The following is a 26,195-nucleotide window of genomic DNA, read 5'->3' on the forward strand; positions in this document are numbered from 1 at the left end:
TTTTTTGTGGTGTTTTTGCCTGGCTTTCATATTAGAGTGATTCTGGCTTCACAGAATGAGTTTGGAAATATTTCCTCCTCTTCTATTTTTTGAAAACTTTAAGGAGAATGGGTATAATGTCTTCTTTAAATGTCTGATAAAATTCAGAGGTGAATCCATTTGGTCTGGAGGTTTTGTTCTTGGGTAGTTTTGATTACCAGTTCAATTTGATTGCTGGTAATTGGTCTATTCAGATTTTCTGTTTCTTCCTGGGTCAGTCTTGGAAGGTTGTGTTTTGGTAGAAAGTTGTCCATTTTTCTAGGTTATCCAGCTTGTTAGTATATAATTTTTCATAGTATTCTCTAATAATTTTTTTTATTTCTGTGGTGTCCGTAGTGATTTTTTCCTTTCTCATTTCTGATTCCGTTTTTGTGTGTAGACTCTCTTTCTTTCTTGATAAGTCTGGCTAGGGGTTTAACTATTTTGTTTACTTTCTTGAAGAACCAGCTCCTGCTTTCATTGATTCTTTCTATTTTTTTATTCTTCTCAATTTTATTTATTTCTTCTCTGATCTTTATTATGTCCCTCCTTCTACTAACTTTGGCCTCATTTTTTCTTTTTCCACTTTTAATAATTGTGAATTTAGACTGTTCATATGGGACTGTTCTTCCTCCTTTAAATAGGCCAGGATTTTTTTCATTTCTTTCCATGTATTGCTTGATCTGTTTTAATTTGGTCATTAAACCACTGATTATTTAGAAGCATGTTGTTAAGCCTCCATGTGTTTGTGAGCCTTTTTGTTTCCTTTGTACAATTTATTTCTAGTTTTATACCTTTGTGATTTGAGAAGTTGGTTGGTACAATTTCAATCTTTCTGAATTTGCTAAGGCTCTTTTTGTGGCCTAGGATGTGGGTTATTCTGGAAAATGTTCCATGTACACTTGAGAAGAATGTGCATCCTGCTGCTTTTGGGTGGAATGTTCTACAGATGTGTGTTAGGTCCATCTGTTCGAATGTGTTCTTTCTGAATTTGCTAAGGCTCTTTTTGTGGCCTAGGATGTGGGTTATTCTGGAAAATGTTCCATGTACACTTGAGAAGAATGTGCATCCTGCTGCTTTTGGGTGGAATGTTCTACAGATGTGTGTTAGGTCCATCTGTTCGAATGTGTTGTTCATTGCCTCTGTCCCCTTATTTATTTTCTGTCTGGTTGATCTGTCCTTTGGAGTGAGTGGAGTGTTGAAGTCTCCTAAAATGAATGCATTCCATTCTATTTTCCCCTTTAATTCTGTTAGTATCTGTTTCATATATGTAGGCGCTCCTGTATTGGGTGCATAGATATTTATATCTAATGGTTATATCCTCTTGTTGGATGGACCCCTTTATCATTATGTAATGTCCTTCTTTGTCTCTTGACTGACTTTGCAGTTAGCTGATTTAATTTTGCATTTAGTTAGTATTCAGTTGGTCTACTTGCTTTATTGTGGTTTGATTTTTCTCTGGTGACAGCTATTTAGCCTTAGGCACACTTCCATCTAGAACAGTCCCTCTAGAATACACTGCAGAGATGGTTTATGGGAGGTAAATTCCCTCAGTTTTTGCTTATCTGGGAATTGTCTAATCCCTCCTTCAAATTTAAATGATAATCTTGCTGGGTAGAGTATTCCTCATTCGAGGTCCTTCTGTTTCATTGCACTGAATATATCATGTCATTCCCTTCTGGCCTGTAAGGTTTCTGTTGAGAAGTCTGATGATAGCCTGATGGGTTTTCCTTTGTAGGTGACCTTTTTTTTTCTCTCTGGCTGCTTTTAATACTCTGTCCTTGTTCATGATCTTTGCCATTTTAATTATTATATGTCTTGGTGTTGTCCTCCTTGGGTCCCTTTTCAGTGGAGTTCTGTGCACCTCCATGGCCTGAGAGACTATTTCCTTCCCCAGATTGGGGAAGTTTTCAGCAATTACTTCTTCAAAGATACTTTCTATCCCTTTTTCTTTCTCTTCTTCTTCTTCTGGTGTCCCTATAATGCAAATATTGTTCCATTTAGATTGGTCACACAGTTCTCTTAATATTCTTTCATTCCTAGAGATCCTTTTATCTCTCTCTGCCTCAGCTTCTCTGTATTCCTGTTCTCTGATTTCTATTCCATTCACAGCCTCCTATACCTTACCTAATCTTCTTTTAAATCCCTCCATTGTCTGTTTCATTTCAGTTATCTCCCTCCTGAATTCATCCCTTAGCTCTTGAATATTTTTCTGTAGCTGCATTAGCATGCTTATGACTTTTATTTTGAATTCTTTTTCAGGAAGATTGGTGATTTCAGTCTCACTGAGGCCTCTGTCTGGTGTTTGAGGGATTTTGGACTGAACAAGGTTCTTCTGCCCTTTCATAGTTCTGGAGCTATGGGAGTGGTCACCGGCAAGTGGCACAGGTGTCATCTGGGAGGACAAAGTCTCTTCCTGCTTGCTGGTCATTGTGCCTGTCTCTGCTGTCTGTGCCCATTAACCACATGCAGGGAGCAGCCTCTGGGTTAATCCGCTAAACTGCCTTGGGCAGGATGGTGCTCGGGATGACCTAGGGTGATGGTGGGGTTTGCAGGTGAGCAGCGCAGGTTCTGCCATGAGAGCAAAGCCCCTTCGTGTCTCCCGGTCTTAGCGCCCATCTCTGCTGTTTGCGCTGGTCAACTGTATGCAGGGAGTGGCCTCTAGGTCTGGGCAGGTTAGTCACATGCAGAGAGAAGCCTTTGCATTAAGCTGTGTAGTTGCTGCAGGCAGGGCTACCCTCCAGCTAGTGTGCAGCAATGGTGGGGACAGCTGGTTTGCCTGTAGGTGCCAGTGGGGAGGAAGGAGTGGCAGGCTGCTTATCGTGATGATGGGCCTTTGGGCTGCATTGCCAACAAAGGGGATAGGGCACCTGAAAGCTCCTGAAATTTCCTTGCCTACTGGGCTGACTCTGCCAGGATGATTTTGTCCACCTGATCCTTCTCCCAAACCCTTGCCCCCCTATCAGCCCTCTGACTGCTGAAAGGTCCCTTAAAGAGCCTGATTTTCTTTTGTTCCAGGGCAGCTGGTTGTGGGAACCTGTTCACAGTCTTAGTCTTAGACTCTGCCTTTCAGTCCCTCCAGTCTCCAGAGCACCTCGCACTGTGGGTCCATGCTCCTGGGGTAGATTTCTAGGGCTGTGTATTTAGCAGTCCTGTGCTTCCACTCCCTCCCTACTCTGATTCTTTTCCTCCCAGCAGTGAGTTGGGGTGGAGGGAGTGCTTGGGTCCTACCGGGTTGTGGCCTTTTACTTTACCCTTTTCCATGAGCTGTTGACTTCTCCCAGATGTAGACTGGCTGGTGTACTGTTACTTCTGGGCACTCTTTTAGCATTAGTTGTATTTACTGTATTTTCAAGATATATGTGGTTTTGGGAGGAGATTTCTGCAGATTCATGTCACCATCTTTTTCCCCTTCTCTCGAGGCTCTGAGATTATTAACAATCTTGCATTAGCTCACCCAAAAAGTAAGTGTCAGAATTAGTGTTCCCACCAATGCACCACATTCTTTAGCTTGACTGTAAAATGAGTTCTCAAAGAGCAGTTCTTGTGAAATCAGAGTCCACAAACATTGCAGCAAGGATTCATGTGTATGAAGACCCAGTCCTACAAAATACTATATTCCTTTGCTTTCTGCTGAAAGTAAGGTAAACATCCTGAAGAGACACTGCAACCAAATGCAAATGTGTGAAACCTTGTTTTGATTCTGAATTGAACAAATGGGTATAAATGACTTTTTGAGCCAATCATGGAAATGTAAATGAGTACAAGTAGTAGATGACATTATGGGGAAAAAAAACCTTGACTTAGAAATATATACTAACATATTTATGTGAAAGAACAATCTGGCTGAGATTTGCTTTAAAATTCTTCAGGCTGTATGTGTGTGTATGTGTGGTATGTGTCAATGCTCGTGTATGTCCAGATGAAACAAGATTAGTAAAATGTTGATAATTATTGAGGTTTGGGATGAATACATGCAGATTCATTAGACTCAACTCTCTACTTGTGGACATGTTGGACATTTTCCAGAATAAAAAAGCTTAAAAAAAGCCTTATTTTCCCAGTATTTCCCAATATAGCTATATTCAGAGTATCTGACCATTCACATGTATACTGGCTGCAAACTCAATATTCCAACCCAAAGCAAGACATCATTCTTCTCATTTGCAGATAGATTTCCAAAATTTTGGAGAGCAGCTACTTTTTCTGTTTGGAGAATTTTATACTATCTCTAGCTGAGCATCAAGGGAGCTTTTTCACAACTGTCTATCTCTTCTGTGTATATCAGAAACCTCAAATTTTCTGCTAATGAAAGGAACCTGTACCTCACTGGGCAGAGTACTGGCCTTAGCTCATTTAGTCTTGCTCTTCTTGCCTTGGTGTTTTACAGAGCGTGACCCATTCTTTTATTTTCATACAATAAATAGCCTCAAGAATCCTTAAAGTGAATATATCCCTTATAAGGTGCATAATCGTTTATTTAAGGGCATATATTTTTTTCTTCATGTAACACTTAGATTAAAACAGTGCAAAATATGCTTTATATCAGGCACTTTTATTTCTGGCCTGGTTCCTGCTTTTTTCTTCTCTTTAAATGTTGACTTTTCCCCTTCTGATAACATGGAAACCCTTCTAAAATGTGGAGGAAAACACAAATGACCTTCTGTACCAACTAATTTTACTGTATCTACACCTAAACTTTTCATCTGTTGTTAAGTCAGTACAAATCAAAATGTGGTATGTAGCAAATATCGAGAGTCTCAAATACTGAACAGGAAACAAAGCTCAGATTACATTCTATTGACCTACTAACTCGGGAACGTACGTCAATCACATAATACTTTCATGAGTTCTTATTTTAATAATATGCAATTTATCAATGGAAAAATGGATTATGGCATTCTGTTATAAGCTGTTTATTGTTTACTTAAAATATATAACAATGTTTTTCAAATATTTACATAACACAACTTATATATTTAGAAAAGCAAAATTAGCAACAGGTTCTACAAAAAGATGCATCTAATACCTTCCTCAACTGAAATCATTGCTGTTTCTTCAGAGCAATAATAGCGTAACATCTGGGAGATTTCACAGGATCAAACAGCTTCACAAGTGTAGACCATGCAATATCTTCCTGTGAAATGATAAGTGATTTAAATATACAATAATTTATTGAAGATAAAAATGAGACATGAGTTACACTATATATTATAGTATTAGAAACTATGTAAAAAATAACTATATGAAACAATATTATTCTTTGTTGAATAAAATTAACATTTATAATTCTACCTTCAGGAATTTATCCTGAGGAAATAAAAATGTACATAGAGAGTGAACTACAAGTTGCTCTGCTGCAACAGTGAAAAACTGGAAGTGTTTGGTAACAGTTGAGTATGAAATAAATTATTATGTGATGAAACACTGCTCAGCTTTACAGTATATTTAAGGAGATGGGAAAATTCTACATAAAATAAGTGAAACAAATTAGATGAGAAACCAAATTCATAATTTGATTCCAGTTTTAATTAAAGTGGAAATAATGTGGTCATACATATACATGTGACATATATATTAGGGAGAAGCACTGGGAAACATAACAAAAATTTAATAGTGCTGAAAGGTGGGATTATCACTGCTTTTAGTTTTCTTTTTTATATTCTTCATTTTAAATTTTCTAACATAAATATGTATTACTTCTATAATTAAATATTATTTAAAATATTAACATTAACATTTATATGATTTCTATCACTTCATGCAAATCTTTAATATTTGTGCAAACTGTTTTTTATGTAGGTCGAATTGTTTTGTAAAGGTAAATGATGAGTACCTAGTAAAACAGGCCTGATTCTGTTACCCACCAGTTTGGGAACCAAAGCTTTCCAGTGATTTTTAGTTAGTTGGTAGCTCATTCTAATAAATGATTCTCTAAATATTTAAAAATTGTCTTCTTCCATAAAAATACAAATTAGAACAAAAGCAAACATTCATTAAAATTCATTTATTTCAAGTAACCTATTAAAAAGAAGAGAAAGTAAACCTCCCAATATGATCAAACAAAGTTGTTAAAATAATTATAGTGGAAACATAATGCTGAATCCATGAATAGGTTTAATTTTGAACAGTTCAGAAAACTACTTTGATCACAGCTCAGATCAGAATCTGCAAAAAATATTTTCCCTAAAGACAGTAAAAAAAAATATATTTTTGACTGGAACATAAAATAAATAAGATGGTGAAAAAACAAGCAATTTTCATTGATCAGAAAGAAGTTTCTATATTGCAGAATGAATATGTCCAAAAATCCAAAAGTGAAGTAAAAGGTGAATTCTTACAGATGAAACATACATGATATCTTTTATGTCTGGCCTTCATTAATTTTAACTATATAATATATCATATGTATGATGGCGTTCACTACCTACCATATAGTAATTACCATACAATTAAAAGAACCTAAACTTCATTATAGCAGTTTTGTTGAAAACATCTGTCATACATATGTTTGTATTTAAAAGGAGATGGAATGAATATTTAAACTTGGAAAATATAATGAGAAAAATTATCTTACTAGCTGTATGTCAAAGAATCTTATCTTAGGCATATGTGAATCCATATTATTGAATTTAATAAAGACAATTGTTATGCACTTAAAAATAACATAACTTACCTGTTCTTTAAGGTAGCAAAGTCGATCCAGAAGAATCAGTGTCTCTATACAAGGAGCCAGAACAACTTTCAACTAAAAGATAAGAGTAAGGTAGGATGGTGATACTTTAAAAACATAAACAACAACTAGCTTACCATTTATGTTTAAGAAAATGTATCTACAGAAAATTTATATAGGGCCATATCTCTACCACCCAATGTACCTCTAAGAAAATTAACACTGCAGAGATCAAAAGGTTTTCTTTAATAATAATAGGAAAAGAATGTCCTTTGAGTGAGTGTGATGTAGAATCCAAAAGCCATCATACATATGTGATAGAAAGCTTTTAAGCTACTAAGAATGAAATTCATTAAAAGGAATGCTTGTAAAATAACTGCATTGAGACCAATATGTGTTCAAAGAACTCTGAGACTGCTTTCTATGCGTTTATAATATATTTTAAGAGAAATCTACCATGTGCTCTCTTTATTACATTACTGACACCTCATATAGTTTTGAAATAGGAAATGATCCAAACAGTTTTTTCTGCAGTAAGAGAAAAACAACCTAGATTTGTTGGCCCCATAATAAAATGTAATAGTACCCTATTCAAGTCTAGCAACATATTCAAATTAATATGTTAAGTTCTGAGATTTACCATGTTAAAAGCTTCCAGCTCATTCATTCTAGGTTTATACTTCTCATAGTAGTCCATTATAATGTTTTTTGGCAGCTTCAAGATAAAACAGCAACAATAAAGTTAACAATAGTAAACATATTTTTTCCTTATCAAACATACAATAAAGTAAAATGAATGTAACAATTTAAAACAACCTTAGGTGTCTGAAGAGCTCTAAATATATTCATGATGCAAGTAAATATAATTATTTCACTTAAATCTTCTATACCAATAGAGGTTATTCAGCATATCATAAATAAAATCACAAATAACATATTAATACTGCTTTACTTTCAACAAGTAGTGATGAAATATTTACTTTCACTTGCTTCTATTCTTGAGGTACACAGGAGCTCAACAAGTATTTTTTGAATAAAATTAAGATTAAAAAAATATATAGAACTATTCTAGAGAATAATTCAGAGGCAACAGGAACATGACATGAACGTATATTCATATTTAAGGTAATTTCCTATGTCCACTAGACAAATCTGTCAACAGGCATTACTTTGTTTTTCCTCTAAAATACATTAAACCTATATAGTACACTGAATCTTTGTAGTTAGCAGACCACTTTCTAGATCACTTACATGTTTTTAGTCCCATCAGTTGAGCTTTTTGCTTACTGAGTCAAGTGTATTTGTTTCTAAACTTGTTATGCCAGTTATATTATTGTAATGATGTAAGTAAATGTAACATAACCAGTGAAATATGAATGCAAAGGAAAAGTTGTTTCTATAAGCTGAATGCCTTTGTGAAAGGCTTGGTAAAGCAAAGTCACCAGAAGAAATTGGACAAAAAAGAGTAAAAAATATCCGAAAGGATGTATAGTCAGATTTCTTGCAAAGGTTTAAGTGAATTTTTTTCAGAGCCCCTATTCTTTTTCTTATGGCACTAAATTTCTTTTGAAGTTAAAAATTACCAAAGGGTAACTGAAAAGTAAGGCTTCATCTTATCCAATTTCTCACGCAGCGCTCCAGATCTCCCCCTTGGCACAGAACCCAGGAATGTTATGCTCCCCTCCCCAACCCTTTTTAAAATTTTGACCATCTTTGAATCAAATGAATACCTCCTGGACCAAATTTTTGCAGTAGAGTATACTGGGCTGCATCCAGGCCTACTCTACAAGGCAAAAAAATTCTCATCTCACAAAACTGTGTGTGTGTGTGGATTATAGACAATCATCTTTACTTCTCCTCTGCCATCTAAGAGTAGTTACAGGACAAAGAACTCAATCTTTTTTCATTCCTGCCTCAGCAGCATACTGCTTCCTAAAAACGTGGTTTTCCAATGTGATTGCTTGGGTTCTCTAATATTCTCTGTTTCTCCTTTGTTAGACTGGAAGCACCACCCTGAATTTGTTACAAACTAGGAATTGTTGATTTTGCTCCTCAGGATATGCACTTTGGAAATTGTGTTCTATTGATTTTGTTGGTGATCTGTAAGCCTGCATCTCTTTGTCTTTCTGCATCCCTCTTTACCTTTATTGTACTTCACAGTATACTTGGTTTGAGATTTAAAATGCTTTTGATGCTGTCAAAGGAGTTTGTGGTTTGGTTTCTTTCTATTTGTTTCTTTTGTGTGATTCTGCAAAGGTCATCAAAATTCCATTATTTAACAAAACTAAAGTCTGTTGTTTCACTTTAGGTGAACCAAAGCTGAACATTGTAGACTATGCATAATAGATATGTTTGATGCAAAAAAGTTAAGGTAGAACTGCAACAGTGAAACTATGCAAGCCTGCTCTACAAGCCAAAAAAGTTCTCATCTCACAAAATTGTGTGTGTGTGTGGATTATAGACTATCATCTTCTCTTTTGCCATCTAAGAGTAGTTACAGGACAAAGAACTCAATCTTTTTTCATTCCTGCCTCACCAGCATATTGCTTCCTAAAAACAAAACAATGTGCAAAAAAGCAAAACAAATGCGTTATTTTTATACCAAAAGTTTGGTGAGTAAAAGTATATCAGTGTTTTTAAATGAAAACTTGATTGTTTAAGGTATGATTCCATGTTTCAATTAGTCAACTAACAGTCTCATCAGATTAGATCACAGAGAATGTATGGGCAATGTTAAATGAAGAACAGTTTTTAATCTTAACACCAATCTGTAACATATATACATTCATGGATGATTGGGAGTATGGGCCATGAATTCCACTGCCCCCTGCTGCACATCTCCTTGACTCAAGAAAAAGAGATTGATATGAGTTAAACTGTGTAACAGGGCCCTAGCTCAGCAGGTTATGGTTTTAAATCAGGGAGATGTCTAGTCCTAAGGATAAACTGAGGGAGACACTAAGTGAGCAGTCATGTTCAGGTGCTATAGATTTTTTCCCCACCTTCCTTACAATTTTTCAAGTTACTTTAATTCCAATACAGCTTATGTTTTAGATAGTATATGTCTTAATGGTCAACACACTTCATACACTTGTTTCATCCTGTCTAAACATCTCTTCTTTAATGTTTCAATGAGATTCATTATTTTGAATTTCTTCTGCCTTTTTTCAAACCTCAATTCTTCACTTTGCTCTAGAAGTACATTTATTGTGTCTGAGGGCAAGCATGGATTTTCTCCATATTCTTCCTCAGAGACTTATTTATCTGATTACTCCTAGTTTTGGAAAAATGCTAAACAAGCATTTGTCTTCTGCTCAAGGTCTGTTAATAAATTATATAAATATGACAAAAATGTCATGCGGACTAGAGTTAGTCTGGATTAGAATCCCTCTTCCCCAGTTTCCTAAATCTTAAGCCTTAAGAAATCTGCTTAACCTGTGTCTCAATGTTCCCATCTATAAAATGAGAATAGTACTCCTATCATAAGGTCATCCTTAACATTCAGTGAGATGACATACACAAGAGCTTTTAGCACAGTGTCTGGCACAAAGCAAAGGTTCACTGAACATTAGCTTTAATCGTATTTAAAAAAAAATCCTCATACCATTTTTAGATTTAGAGACATTTTGTAGGACAGACTTCCCATATACTCTATATCAAGCTTCCCCTATTAGTAACACCTTACAATATGGTTATTTGTTGTAATTAATGAACCAAATATTGATACATTATTATTAGCTAAGGTCCATATTTTATTCATATTTTGAAAGACTTTACCTGATGTCCCTGTTCCAGCATCCCATCCAGGGTATCACACTGCATTTACTCTTACTGGTTGCAACAGGGTCTCGGACTTGCCTTATGATGGCCTTGACAGTTTTGAAGAGTACTTACTGGTCAGATATTTTGTAGAATGTTCCTTCACTGGAATCTGTCAGATGTTTTCCTCATAATTAGACTGAGACTATGCTTTTTTGCAGAGGAAGACCACAGAAGCAGAGAGGGATGCCCCTCACGTCATACCAGGGTATATGTATCAACATGACTTACCACTGTTGACACTGACCTTGCTTCCCTGGCTGAGACAGTGTTTGTCACGTTTCTTCACTATGAAGTTCCTCTTTTTTTTCTTCTCCATACTGTACACTTTACAAGAAAGTCACTAGGTGCAGCCCATATTTAACGAATGGGTAGTTTTACTCTATCTCCTTGGGGGTGGAGTATCTAATTATTTAGAATTATTTTCCAGGAAGATTTGTCTCTTCTCTTTCACATAGTTATTTATTGCCTTTTTTAGATCTAAATAAGGGGGCCCAGGTAAGCAGAACTGGACTGCAATTTCAAGGGAAGAGGGTGGGCTGGATGTGTGGATGAGAGATACATAGTTGTTCAGAGGACCCACCCCAGCCCCATGCATGATCAGAAGACGGCTTAGCAACTGATTAGCTCTCAAAACTAGATGGCGGGACTGAGGCTGCTGATACACCCTTGGCTAGGGCATAACTGGCTTAAGAACTAAGGTAGGTGGATGTGGAGGTGAAGTCCCCTAGCTGATCCTGGCTAGGGAGCCTAGGGAAGACAAAGCCAGTGGCATGAAGCTGAGGTGGTCCTGATAGGCTGTCAGAGGAAATTATCCATGTTATTACTCAAAAGATTAGCATTACTGCAAATACTCTGGAGTGCATAGTGCAAAGGTGATCAGTATTTTTACTTTTTAGAAATGATGTAATTATACATGTAACCAATCTCCCTAAGCTTGAAATTTATGGATAATAAAATGGAGGTTCTCTTAAAAAGAAAGTAAAGCATACTGCATAAAGTTCTTTCCATATTCTTTAATGTACACCTTATTCAATGACTAGCTAATGGAAATAAAATTTGAACATAACTTACATATAAAATATTAAGTTCAGCTCACAATCATTCTACAAATGACTACTGATACACCATGTATTACATATTTTTTCATTTGAATTAGTCATTTGCAAATTTTGTACACTTCAACAATTTTAATAATCTAACATAGTGTGACATTGAAATCAATGTTTTCTCCTCTATTAACAACAGTATTAATAAGATAATTACCTAGCTCTTATTTTTCTTCCTTAAATAAATAAAAAATAAATAAAGGGTGTAATGTGTTCTTCTATTCTTTCAATGATTTATCTTCTACTACTCCCTAGAGCTTTTGGTTGCTAGGGAGACATTTCTGTACCTCTTGCTTCTCTAAGGTTAGCTAGGAGAATAAAGATAATTTTTATAGGCAGTGTGGCTGCTCTTATATGAATTAGACTTATATGAGAATTTTGTATTTCTTAATGGAAATATCCTTTTGTTTTCTGTGCATTTGGAATTAAAATTATATTTGCATATAATTTTGACATAATGTTTTGCATCACAATTTGAAAGAGGTATAACTGTTAATTCTTGTTTTCTTTTACAAAATTTAATTGCTCCAAATCTGGATAATCATAAGTTATAAGAAACTTGTTATTAATACTATTTTCAAGAAGAATTTCGTAGTTTACAATATGAAACATATAAATCAAGGGAGAATGTGATACCAAATAACCTAGCTAAGGACAGTTGCTGGCATCAAGCATAAGGGTAACTTTGAGGCTCCTGATACGTAAGGCAAACAAGAAATAAGTTGAGTTTTGAATCTGGAAACTGCTTTGGGCGGGATGGTCATTTTGACAATATTAATTTTCCCTAATTTATCAGCATGGGATATATTTTTATTGCTTTGTGTCTTCTTCAATTTATTTCATCCGTGTCTGACAGTTTTCAGAGTACAGGTCTGTTAGTTCTTTGGTTACGTTTACTCTTAGGTATTTTACTCTTTTTGATGCAATTGTAAATAGAGTTGATTTCCTGATTTATTTTTCTGATAGTTCCTTATTAGTATGTATGGAAATGCAACAGGTATCTGTATATTGATTTTCGTATCCTGCAACTTCACTGAATTCATTTATTAGTTCTAATACTATTTTGGCAGAGTCTTTGGGGTTTTCTACATATCGTATCATATCATCTGCATACAGCGACAGTTTAACTTCTTCCTTACCAATTTGGATGCCTTTTTCCTCTTTACCTTGTCTGACTGCCGTGGCTGGGACCTCCAGAATTATGTTGAATAGAAGTGGTGAGAATAAACATCCTTATCTTGTTCCTGATATTAGAGAAAACATTCAGCTTTTCACCATTGAGTATGATGTCGGCTGTGGGTTTTGTCATATATGACCTTTATTATGCTAAGGTACAGACCCTCTATGCCCATTCTGTTCAGAGTTTTCATCATGAACGGATGTTGAATTTTGTCAAATATTCTTTCAGCATCTATTGAGATGGTCATGTTTTTTATCCTTTTTATCCTTCCTTTTGTTAATGTGGTGTTTCACACTGATTTATGGGTATTGTACCATCCTTGCATACCTGGAATAATTCCCACTCAGTTATGATGAATGATCCTTTTTGATACTTTTGAATTTGGTTTGCAAATATTTCATTGAGGATTTCTGCATCTATGTTCATCAGGGATATTGGTTTGTGGCTCTTTTTCTTTTCTTTTCTTTTTTTTTTTTGTAGTGTACAGCCCAGCAATTCCATTTCTGGGACTTTACCCAAAGAAAACACAATTACTAATTTGAAAAGACACATGCACATCTATACTTATTACATTATTTACAACAGCCCAGATATGGAGGCAACCCAAGAGCCCATCCACAGATGAATGGATAAAGAAGATGTGGTACATATAAAAAGTGGAATATTACTCAGTCATAAGAAGAAGGGAATCTTGCCATTTGCAGCAACATGGATGGACCTAGAAATTATCTTGCTAAGCACAATAATTCAGAAAGAGACAAATACCATAAGATTTCACTTACATGTGGAATCTAAAGCAAGCAAACAAAGAATAAACAGACCCATAAATACTAACAAGAGACTGTTCTTTTCCATAGGGAAGGGGGCTGGGGGGATGGATAAAACAGGTGAAGGGCAAGGAGGTAAAAACTTCAAATATGAAATGAATTAGTCATAGGAGTGGAAGTACAACATAGAGAATATAAGCAATAACATTGTAATATCTTGGTATGCAACGGGGGTAACTATACTTACTGTGGCATTTAGTAATGTATGTGATTATCAAATCACTATGTTGAACATCTGCAACCAATATAATATTGTATATCCACCACATTCCAATAAAACAAAGAAATTGTTCTTTAGAGTTCATCCTATCATGAAAAATTAAACACATGATTATGTAGATTCCTATGTAACAGAGCCCAGATAACATAAAAAGCCTTCATACTGTCTTTATTGAATGTTCAGAAATATCTTTACACCAAATATGTTAAGACTCAGAATGTCTCCAACCCTAACACATTTTGATGTGTTCCTGTCCTACCATTGCTTAGAGAAAGGGTCATGGGCTGCAACTTATGTACAGGACTTCCTGCAGGTACACGTTTCTCTTCTCTACGTCTCTCACCTTATTGGATATAGGGTGTTAGTGACATATGACAGGGCTGCTGCCAGCTGAAATAGTGTTTCTGTGAGAATTAGAAAAAGATTTCCCCACCCGCCTTCGGTGGATGCAGTCCTGGGCCAGCGCACTTGTCTTAAATGGAACAGAGGCTAGAATTTTAGCTCTATTTGTGTCTCAGCTAGATGCCTTTGTGCAGAGCAAAAATCACATAATCCTGTGTGGTGCCGTGCTGAAGAAGTGGTGTGGAATAAAAAGTCTATCCAAACAGGTATGAAAGACATCAAATGAATCAACTAGACCTTCTTTCTCTTTAGGTGGATGTTGGGGGAGGGGAAGGGAACTCAAAGTGATGTACGATGTTTGTTGGAAGTGGGAAGCCTGGTCATGAATAAACAGCCTAACAAGAAGTAAATACCTGGAGAGAAACACTATCTAGGACAAAAAGTGAAATAGTGGTAGTCCAGGAGCTGAATCACTGTAATGGTGAAAGATGAAAAAACATAATGCTCACAAAGTAACAGTAGTAATTCAGTCACTATGGCTGCTTTAAATCCTGCTCCCATTAACAAAATACACCTTGATGAGACAAAGCTGTACATCTCTTGGTTCTTGTGAAGCTGAGAGATCCCCGTCTTTCTTGTAAGTGTATGTGTTCCTGGAATAACCTCCCACCAGTTATTGAAAAAATCTGAGTAAATCTTTATTTCTTGCAATCAAATAGCCACACACCTTCCTTCTTAAGATCTTAATAAAAGCAAACTGTTAGTTCTGATAATGCATCCCTACAGGGATGAACTACTGCAGGTGTATGGGGGTAAAACAGGGGAATACAGTTCTTTAATCATGTGATTTGATATAGAGATGGGGCTTGGGTATTTAGAATTTGTATGGATCGAATGTCTATTAAAAGTAGGGAGTGGAGTTTAGTACAGAGTTCTCTGTTGTTACTGAGGCAAGATCAAGAAATTACGGGACATTCATGAGATACGCTAATTCAGTAGTTTTTGGAGGATTCAAAGTCATATTCCAAAGTGATGAGGGCTTAACTGAGATAAAATTAGGAGCTATGATAGGTAGGGATGGAGGGGTTATCATTAAGAATCAGGATACTGCTGAGAATCAAAAAAACATGACAGACAGGTAGCATAATTTCTGGCTCACAAGCAGAAGAAATAGCACAAAAACCTGAACAAAGGGGAAAACTAGAAACTTAGAGCCTGATGATGAGGCTGCGTCAGAAGACGGTGATATCAGGGTACCAGGCGCAAAGGCAAGAATTTGAATAGTGCTCTGGACAAATTCTACCAGACGGTTTGCCTCCTGCCATGGTTGGACTTCCGGGGCCCCCTACCATGTCTGGATTCTCACTTGGAAAAAGCTGATACACTTTCTGACTTCTAAACAGGACTTTAAGGTTCCCTGAAACTCTGAAATTTAGTGCCTTCCGGACCGCAGGAAAGGAACTGTACGTGTGCCTAGAGGCAGGGCCAAAACTCTCCCAAGGAAGCAGGGTTTGGGCTGCTCAAGCACTTGAACAAAGTACTCAGGTACAGTATGGAAATTTGTCACCGACAGCAGCAAAGCATTTTGATGGATACGAAATAGATGGAAAATGACATTTTTGTAAGGAAATGAACTCTGGAGCTTGCAGGTCCCTGGTATGGGAGAAAATTGGTCTCTAGAGGGGGGAATAATTTACTGCCTAATTCCCGGAACAGTGATTTCCAGATCACTTTCCTATGATTTTCTTTTCTCCCAACATCCACTGAAATTTCACTATAACCTTCAAAATAATTTTGTTCTGAGCCTATTCTTTTTTCTTTTTCCTTTTAAAATTCCAGTTTCCTAACTAAAACTGGAGCATCCATGAACAGGAAGAACTTGGCACAGGAAATCATCAAACAGAAGTTTCACATCCATGGTGTTTTTGATGACTGGCAATCTAAGTAGTAAAGAGGGGGTCTGCTTTTTAAAGAGGCTATTATTCAAATGGATCTGGATAGCTATTTTCCTACAGGAAAAAATCAAGTTCAGTAAGTTATGAATTATAATGCAAAGAACCCTTCTGCAAAGAAGCAGTGGAAAAGATGGTTTGAATATAAACTATATTGCTGCTTCTGTTTTCCTAACATGTGAAATTATAATTACAAAATGTGGACAATGATTAATACTTTATGTGAGGCAAAAGGGAATTTGGTTGTTGGGTGAGGAATCTGTCCAAATGTGGTTTTTGACAGCCAGTAACCAGTAGAGCTGGCAGATGTCAGGGTCACAGTATAGGGGTCAAGGTCACAGTATCTCTGAGAAGACCTAGTAAAAGCCTCTAAAAAGACCTGAATCAACTGCTGTCCTTGACCACACAGGAAGCTCATATTCTCTAAATTGCCCCCACCCTTCTCAGTATTAAAATGTTAAGACATTTTAGGATAGGCTTTGATTTCCAAGAATGGAGGCTGCACTTTTAATTCTTCAAAACACTTTTGTTGTCTTTACTTCATGTGAAATTCACTTCAAGTTCGATGCTGCATCCGTGGATGTTTTGTTGCCCTTGTCTAACTTGGATTAATACTTAGTCTATAGGCACAGACCTGATCATCTGCATTTGCCCTCTTACAGCACTAAATTAGGTTTTCTACCTTTATCTTGCATCTACCTACCACTTCAGCATTTTATTAAAAAAAAATAAGGGAGAAATGTGGGATTCATACATAAATCAAGTATAAAAGTCAAATGAATAATCTGACTTGATTTTCATAGTTCATGATGCGTGATCAAAACTGAAAGTTTCTGTGATACGACTGCCCTTGCACTGTTCACCATGTCAGAACTTATTCACTATGTAAGAACTTGTTCACCATGTAAGAACTTGTTTGTTATGCTTCAGAAGATTGGAGACTGTTGAGAATTAGGCTTGGGGTTGATTAATGATTGTGCATTGAGTCCCCTATGCAGAATTTTATTGTTGTTAACAACCATTTAATCAATAAATATGAGAGATGCCCTCTCAAAAAAAAAAATCAAGTTCAGTAAATTTCTCACTGATACATTGTTATTTATTGTAGCTTATATTGAAATCTCACCAGTTGTCCTAATAATGTCCTTTATAGCTTTTTTTTTATTTTTCAAGCACCCACTCCAGGAGGGGGCATCGCATTTAGTTGTCATGTCTTTAGTCACATTTAATCTGGAACAGTTCCATCCGTCTTTTATGACATCGACTTTTTTAAAATTGAAGAACTGACATACAATATTGTATTAGCTTCAGGTGTACAGCGTAGTGATTTTATATTTATATACATTTACAAAATGGTCACCACGACAAGTCTAGTTACCATCTGTCACCATATATATTTGTTACAATATTATTGACTATATTCCCTATGCTGTACATTACATAGTTTCATTTATTTTACAACTGGAAGATTGTACTTTAATCCTCTTCACCTATTTCATCCATCCCCTCACTCTCCACCCATTCTGGCAACCATCTGTTTGTTCTCTGTATCTATGTATCTGTATCTGTTTCTGTTTAGCTTGTTTGTCTTTGATTCCACAAATAAGTGAAATCACACAGTATTTGTTTTCTTCTGTCTGACTTACTTCACTTAGCAAAATGCCCTATAGGTCCATCCATTTTATCACAAGTGGAAAGATTTCATTCTTCTTTATGGCTGAGTAATATTCCATTATATATATAATAATCACATATATATATATATAAAATATATATCATATCTTTTTATCCATTCATCTACCAATGGCATTTAAGTTTTCTCCATTGTCTTGGCTACTGTAATACTGAGATCAGCATAGGAGCGCATGTGTATTTTTGAATTAGTGTTTGTTCTTTCTTTCGTTTCTCTTTTTTTGGATAAATGCCTAGAAGTAAATTGCTGGATCATATGGTAGTTCTACTTTTAAGTTTTTGAGGAACCTCCATATTGTTTTCCATAGTTGGCTGCACCAATTCACATTCCAACCAAGAGTGCACAGACGTTTCTTTTCCACATCCTTGCCAATACTTGTTATTTCTTGTCTTTTTGATAACAGCCATTCTCACAGGTGTAAGGTGGTAACTCACTGTAGCTTTGATTTGCATTTCCTTGATGTCCAGTGATGTTGAGCATCTTTTTATGTGCCAGTTGGCCATCTGTATGTCTTCTTTGTAAAAATGTCTATTCAGGTCCTCCACCCATTTTTTAAGTGGATTTTTTTTGCTCTTGAGTTGTTATTAGTTCCTTTTATATTTTGAATGTTAACCCCTTATCAGATACATCATTCGTGAATATCTTTTTTCATTCAGTAGGTTGCCATTTCATTTTGTTGAAGGTGTGCTTTCTGTGCTACACTGACCTATTTTGAAAAAGCCAGCTGTCTGTTTTGTCACGGGCAGATTCAAGCCATGCACTTTTGGCACAAGTATCACATAAGCGATGTCTTGTCCCTGCCAAAGCATTGTATTATGGAGCAGATGATGTCCGTTTATTCCACTGCTGGCAATGCTAACTTTGATGACTTGGTATGGGGCACTGACCAAGTTTATCAAGTTCTTGAAATTAATAAATGATCTGTGGGGTGCACTGTGAGACTGTGATTATCCTGTTCCAAATCTTTGACTCAGTGGTTTTAATCCATTGCTGATTCCCCTGTGAATCAATTATTACTATGGTGGTTGCAAAGAGCAACAGGAACTTATTCACAGGAATGCACATGTCTTTCTCATCATAAAAGGTGACAGATTTTCTATATATTTAGTCCATTTCAGGAATTTCCTGATCCTTTAGGGTCAGAGGTACTCATTTAATCTAGAACATTTGTAGATACCTTACCACCTGGAAGAGTTTACGAGCTCCCTACATTTGCTGTCTACCTTCCTATGGAACAATTCCTGCCCTCACCCCTATATTTAAACCATTTGGTGATTATGTTTAGTCTTGATTAATCACTGATTTAATATCTAAAGATCAGTTTACTTGGTCCCCTCATATATGTGCCAACCCTTTAGCCTCATCCTTCACTGCTGCCTCCTCTATTTATTTTATTTATATTTTAGTAATCATGTTTCTCACATCTCTGTGGTTGTGCACAAGCCCCTCCTTCCCCACCACACACCTGAAATGAATTCATTGCTCCCTACCTTCCCACCTTATTTGCTCAGTGAACTCCCATGCATCCTTCTAGTCCAAGCTAAGTTACTACGTGTCCTTCGTGAAGTCCTCACACGGAGAATGAGTCACTCCTTTCCCTGTGCCTCCATAACACTTTATATATATGAGCCTATTGTTGGACAGTCATACTATAATTACTGGCTTTCTTTTTTCATGGGTTATGTCTTAACTATCTTTGCAACTCCAGAATTCACACTGTTGTTGACACACATGGGAGATTTTCCAAAATAAATGTTTACTGGTGAATAACTAAGTGAGTTTGTTCTCAAGAGTTTTGTTTTTGCTGGGCCATTTTAGGAAAAATCTAAGGACATTTTTCTGAATTATTCCCTATTTATTATTCTTTATTTCTGAATTATTCTTTATTAAATAAATAATCATTATGATTTATTTACTTTCATTACAGAATAAGCTTAGCAGTTTTCAGCTTTTGCCCATTCAAAGCACTCCCCCCCAACCAAATCACTAGTTTTATTGTCTTTATTTTACTTCTCAATATCTGAATCATTTCTTTGATTTCTTCTTCAATGTGAGTATTCTAAGTGTATGACTCCTAATTAGGCTCTAGAATATAAGCTCCTTTTATTTCCCTCTTCTTATGCATAAATACTCTAGCTCATTTTTTCTCTAGCAAATAATAAGGATTTTGATGCTTTAATGTCCTATGAATGCATGTGTGTGCACGTTTGTGCATTCATGTGCATGGGGGAAGACACAGGAAAGTAATATGAACTCACAAAAGAAGGTAAAATGCTGTGGGTCATGAAACCTTAAAGACAATTTTGGAGGTTTTCTGAAATTTGCCGAGATACCAAAGTTTAGGGCAGAATATAAAGTTTGAGAATACCTAATATTTTTTAGGTCTAGGTAAAGCTAGTCACTAGAATTTTGTTATTTTAGACACTTTAAAGTTCTATTAAGTGTTTTTCAAAGAAGTGAGCTTTGCAAGAATTTCATTGTAACATTTCATTCTAAGAAATCCATCTATTATAAACAGTATACTTGCTGATACCACAGAGCTGAAGCTCTGCCACAATTTACCATTTTCAGTGGTATAGAGTCACCTTAACTTTACTGTGGAGTCTAAACAGTCTTAAACAGACCTATATTCTATGCAGGGCTGAAACAATATTACCCTTAAATGGTTAGAGCTATACTAAGTAATGATACATGAAGGGATAGTTTTGAATAAAACGTCTTCAAAATGTATGAACAGAATCATGGCTTCCCTCCTGCCCCTCTCCATGCTTCTTGGTGTTAGCAGGTAAAATGACATAAAAAAATAATACAGAGTTTATAATGGGAATGTTAGATGACTGCAAATGGAATCACTGAGATGGCAAATACTCAAAAACAGTGGATCTTGGGTGATTTTGCCCCCAGGGCATTTTTGGCAACATTTGGAGACTTAAAAAAAAATTTTTTTTTTTATTGTTACCACTAGGATGCTACTGCTGACATCTAGTGGGTAGAGGCCAGGGATGGCGCTAAACAGTGTGCAATGCACAGGGAGGCCCCCACAGCAAGAATCATACAGTGTCCACACTGCTGAGTTTGAGAGGTCCTGCTCTGAGAATGTCCTGTGCTGTCTTCCACAGCTGACCACAGGACTTGTGGATTAATCTGTTGAACTGTGAATGAGCCCCTTATATATTTTATTTAGTTCATGAGCTCTGGTCTCCTCTGGAATGAGGATTTGTGTGGCAGTGTTCTCTATTCACTTTCACATGTACGACATGATTTCTTGTGACTAAGAACGTGCTCAGAGCACGTTAGATGTTCTGCACTTCACTTGCTTACATAGTTTTGAATATGAAGAGCTGTGCTTTAAATTTCAGAAACGCATCAGTGCATTCACCACACCTTTCATTATATATAAACATTTGTTAATAAATGATTTCAAATTCAGTCCAAAGATCTCTAAACTATTTTGGTAAATTTAATATTTTAAACTTAAATGATTTTGATACTTTGCAATGGTTAGAATCTCATGTGAAAATGTTATTTTTAAAATAAAAGCTACACACAAATCTTTTTTGGCAGTGCTTGTGCTCAAACTTTCATTGTAGCGTTGGTAATTCCTGGGTTGTAGGAGAAAAATAGTAGGATTTCGTATTGGATTAGAAACTTAACTTTTTAAACAACTTAACTTGGTAATAACTTACCTTATTTCCAAGCACTCTGGCCAGACAGACACAACTCTATTAATTCCCCTTGCTAATATTAAAACAAAAAATCCCCCCAAACATGTCGTCATATATTTGTTTCCTATCACCAGCACATCCTCTCAGACACCTTAACTATGCTGTTCTGTGTTCTCTTGCCCCAGTGTCCTCCAGCTTAGGCTTTTGTTCCTTTTCTTTTTCTACCCCATTTTATTCAACATATCTGTTTTCAATGAACTTAAATAGCAGATTCTATGAGAAAATCAGTGAAGTACTATTATTGCCTTTCATAACTTAAAGTTAATAAAAAGAATAATTTAAGACTGATTTTACATGGTGATCATTTCCTACATTAGTCTTTTTTTCTTTTGTTTTTAATTCCACTTCTCATCATACAGGAAGTTAACAGTTCAGATTATGATAATAGTTCAATTCATATTCAAGTTCTAGTTCTACCACCTGCTGGCTTTTCAGCCCTGGGAAAATGACTTGCCTTTTTCTAGTCTCTCTAGATCATTACATTAGTAATAATGATATTGATCTACAGTAAGTGTTTTTGTTAAGAGTACCTGAGACAACGTGATGTCCTTACTGTGATCACATAGCACGTGCTGCTCAATTATCTATTATTAATATGCTTATCAGTATATTAAGCATATTAAGAGACACTATGGTTGTTATTAAAGATAAACCTGGGAAAAGAAAGCCATCACGAAGGTCAACTAACACTTTTCCTAGATTTTTATTCTTTGGTTTTTGTCAAGGAAATCGATTTTTAGTTTAAATAAAAACGTACTCTTTATTTGTGAAAATAATGTGTAGGTGAAATTGAGATAGGCAATAAAGATATGCACTAATTAAGACTTACTGGAAGACCGGTGTGACATATTAAAAACATTTAAAAAACAAAACAGAAATAAAGAAAGTAGGACAACAGTGTATATTCTCATTCATTTTATAAGACAAGAAGATCTTTGTTTTGGTGACTAAATAAACACAAGAGTTATATTAACTGGGTTACTACTAGCAGTACATAAAAAAAGACTGTAATAATAAAAATGAGTACTATTTGGTTAGCATTTACTATATACAAACGTTGCTTTTGCTTTACATATACTACCTCATTTAATCTTTCTTAAATCATATTAGTTAGGAATGCCTTTTTAATAGCTATTTTACAGGAGAGGAAATGTTAGCAGAAGTCTAACTGCTTTAAGTAATAAAGTAACTGGGGAGTAAATGGATAATTGGTACAATAAATAACACCCTTTAGCTTTGATACAACTTAATCATGTCCATGTCATTTTCTTCCATGAAACCCATTTCATTTCTTTAACCATCTATTTATTCTTTATTTCAATTTATAATCAAATCAAAATACTACAGTGGTCTAAGTTCAACTTAATACTTTAGTATATAACTCATTTGAATCACACTGAGTTTATTATTTTTTTCTCTGTGTTCGAATATTTATTACTACTAGTCAACAAGCTTACCTTTTGTCTTCAACAATATGTTTTCAATTTATTAGCTTCGGGCTTCTATGATGCTACTAATTTTCAAGATTCTCCCCTTAAAAGATTTTTTTGAATTAAGATTTTAAATTTTAATTGGTTACATAATCTTTAAATAAATGTAGTTGAATATTAAAACCATTGTCTACTGCTTTACTTATAATTCTCATTTGTTTTGTTATCTTGTTTTTTAATTCTATTTTGATATGAGAATTGGCACATTTTTACCTGAATAAACCTAATGGAGGAACCCCTCTGGTGGTGTGTGACAGCAGATTAGCCACACTGACAGCAAAACAGAACTGGAACAAACATAATGGAGGATTGTTTTCAATGTAAGTTAGATGTTTTTTTACAAATAGGAGAAAAGTAGAAGACAAATAATTTTGTGTTAGCTCAAAATTAATTACCTCATAGAAGTTCACCTGTTTTTATGTGAAAACTAGGGGTCTTCGCATACTGACCTTGGACTCATCTAGTCCAAGCTTCTTTAGAGATTTTCTGACATAATCCAGAAAGGAAGAGGATTTGGAATAAACTTTACCAACATGGCGATCACTGCAAGACAAAATTGAATCACTTTTCAGTTTTTCCATTTAATTATAGATGACTTCAAATTCAGTCATGAAGTATTTTAAAATAACTTCTGTGTATCTGGCACAAGCCCCAGATGTGATAAAACTGTAGTAATATTTATGTGAACATTTTTAAGTTACATATTATACAGTATTCAGGATCTGCTTCTGAGAAGTCCTTCAATATATAGTAATGGAAGACAATATTATGAAGATAATACCATGAGAAAGATGACATAAACTTATAGTATTAAAATGATTCATTTTAAAGGGAACTATACATCTTTCAATAGTTTCCTTTGTGTTACAGAACACATTTTAATTTTACTGGCTCAATATTACAGTGCACGTTTCCTTATAACATCTGCTAATAGTGGCAATAATTCAACAGCTATGAAGAGAATTACCCAATGCCAGCCATTGATCAAGCACCATATGCTGAGTTGGGTCTGACTGGAAATCACTTATTCATTATACTTTCATTACAGTTTAAACAGGTCATGAGACAGTTTTGAATTTAAATAATGCAATGCTAGGTTATCCCAAAATTTTGGCTGCAACTTAGGTATAATGTAAAAATAAAAAATTCACCACACCCAAATTATTTAAAAACAATGAATTAATACCTCATCTACCTTTGGCAGTATAAATATTAATCTCTGTGATTAATTAAACATGAAGTTCTATCAATTCTTCTTCTGAAGTATATCTCAAAATATATTCCTTCAGCTACATTTCTAGACAGCTTCCTCAGTTCCACTTATCTCCTCATGTCCCAACTATTACAGCTACTTCCTATTTAAGAAGAAAGGCTGCACCCTACATTTCTGCCTACACTATCATGTTATTTTCTTAGAGGAACATTTTTATTTGCCTTGCCACTTTCTTGCTCAAAAAACTGGCAAAACCTCCCTCATTTCTTGGGATATATTTGAAATTCTATAGTTAGGCCATAAGGCCCCCTATTTTCTGGCTATTACCACATCTTCCCATTATATTCCAGAACAATTTCCTCCACTCCTTGTTTCACACTGTCCACATTTCTGTCTTGGTGCATCTGCTCATGGAGTCACTTCCTAACAGATTAGATAGTTGTCTGCTCCTTTCTTCAGCTTAGTGAAACTGAAGCCACTCTTTAGGACCAAGTTCAAATTATGTGCTCTTTTTGGTAACATGATGAACAATAATCTTTCATAGTTTTTAATTTCTATAGCCCTTATCCTTCTTCCACTCATTTGTTATTTGAAATAATAGTCATTTGAGTAGGTATAGGTTCCAAGTGGCAGAAATTGTATTTTTTACAAGTTTTTGCATAATTCTCAGATCCCATGCATATATAAGTATCTTATGTATAACAAATATCATATAATAGATATGTGCATCTTACCATAGTATATTGAATTGATTAACTGTGCTCCAAGAAAAAGATAGTATTTAATATTAACTTTTTGCCCTTAGAAAGGTTTTTAACCTTGATTAAAAAAAAAACAAAGGAGCAAGCAATTCTTTCTTACGAACCAGTGATTTTCATTATTTACACTATTCATCACTGCCTAACAGAGTAGCTCAAAAGAGAAGGCATAAAACAGTAGACAACAGTGTGACTTCCAGCAACACTGATTTATAAAATACAGTGTTTATAAACCTTGTTTATAAAATACAGGCCATCCATAGTACCTATTTCATAGTCACTGTGCAGATTAAATTAGAGCACACATAAAAGGTGCTCAGAACCATTCCATAACGTGAGCTGCTGTTGTCTTTATTATTGTTGTTTTTATCATTACTGGAATTATAGTCTGGATTCTTCTTTTATTACAACACTAAAAGAACCACAGTAAGACGCTCACAAGTAAGTGCTAACCACGTAAACTGAAGAGAGTATGATGTAAGTGTAGGTGGTAAGGATTTATTTCCTAGATTTTGTATATTAGATTGCTTGAAAATAAGAGAAACATTTTAAATTTTAATTTGTCCTTGTGTTACTTTACCTTTTCAGGACATGCTACCTTTTACTACTGCAAAATTTCACAGCCTGATTATAAAATTACTTTTTGTGTGCTAAGCAATTATTTGCTGCATAAGACTTTATCTTCAAATCCTGTCAATGTGTGTTATTTCAGACCTGTTTTTAGTAATAAGAGGTAAAGGAGAAGAAGACCATCCAAACAGAACTAGAAAGGTGATTACTTGATCACGTTATTTCTCTTTAAATTGCTCCAGACCTTCCCATGACTCTCAGGATTAAGATCTAAATGCTTAACATACTATATGATAAGCCTTGTACCATCTGGTTCTCTTTCAACCCCTCCGCGTTGTTTTATGACATTCCCTGTTCAGCCACAATGGCATTCTTTCAGTTTCTTGAACATATCCTGGTTTTGCCTATAAACACTATCCTTATAACATTCCACTCTCCATCCTTTGGCCTAAAGTACGCCAAACTCTTCCTTCAGATCCTATCCCAAATGTTGCTTCCTTAGAGAAGCCTTTTCCTGCCATCCCGATGAAACCAGGCTCCTAACACAGAGAACTTTTTCTTCACATACTTTTCCACATCTCCCTTCACAAGCAGCGCTTCTCCTGC

At 35.4% G+C, this 26,195-nt stretch overlaps 1 protein-coding gene across 8 annotated transcripts in view; it reads right to left on the reverse strand.

Moving 5' to 3' along the window:
- Positions 1-1,007: 1,007 nt before the first annotated feature.
- METTL25 (methyltransferase like 25) overlaps positions 1,008-26,195 on the reverse strand; it is a 92,742-nt gene continuing 67,554 nt past the window's right edge. For 2 of the 8 annotated variants that reach the window (XM_073214783.1, XM_037010638.2), the window contains 4 exons: positions 23,498-23,591; positions 7,332-7,406; positions 6,695-6,766; positions 1,008-5,155 (listed from right to left, as the gene is read on the reverse strand). In XM_073214783.1, coding sequence (XP_073070884.1) covers positions 5,063-5,155; positions 6,695-6,766; positions 7,332-7,406; positions 23,498-23,591 — 334 coding nt within the window. In that variant the 3' untranslated portion in view covers positions 1,008-5,062. The other 6 variants (XR_012121983.1, XR_012121984.1, XR_012121982.1 and 3 more) reach the window with 6 other exon arrangements.

Source organism: Manis javanica, chromosome 10, assembly GCF_040802235.1.
Source record: "Manis javanica isolate MJ-LG chromosome 10, MJ_LKY, whole genome shotgun sequence".
NCBI classification, from domain to species: Eukaryota; Metazoa; Chordata; class Mammalia; order Pholidota; family Manidae; genus Manis; species Manis javanica.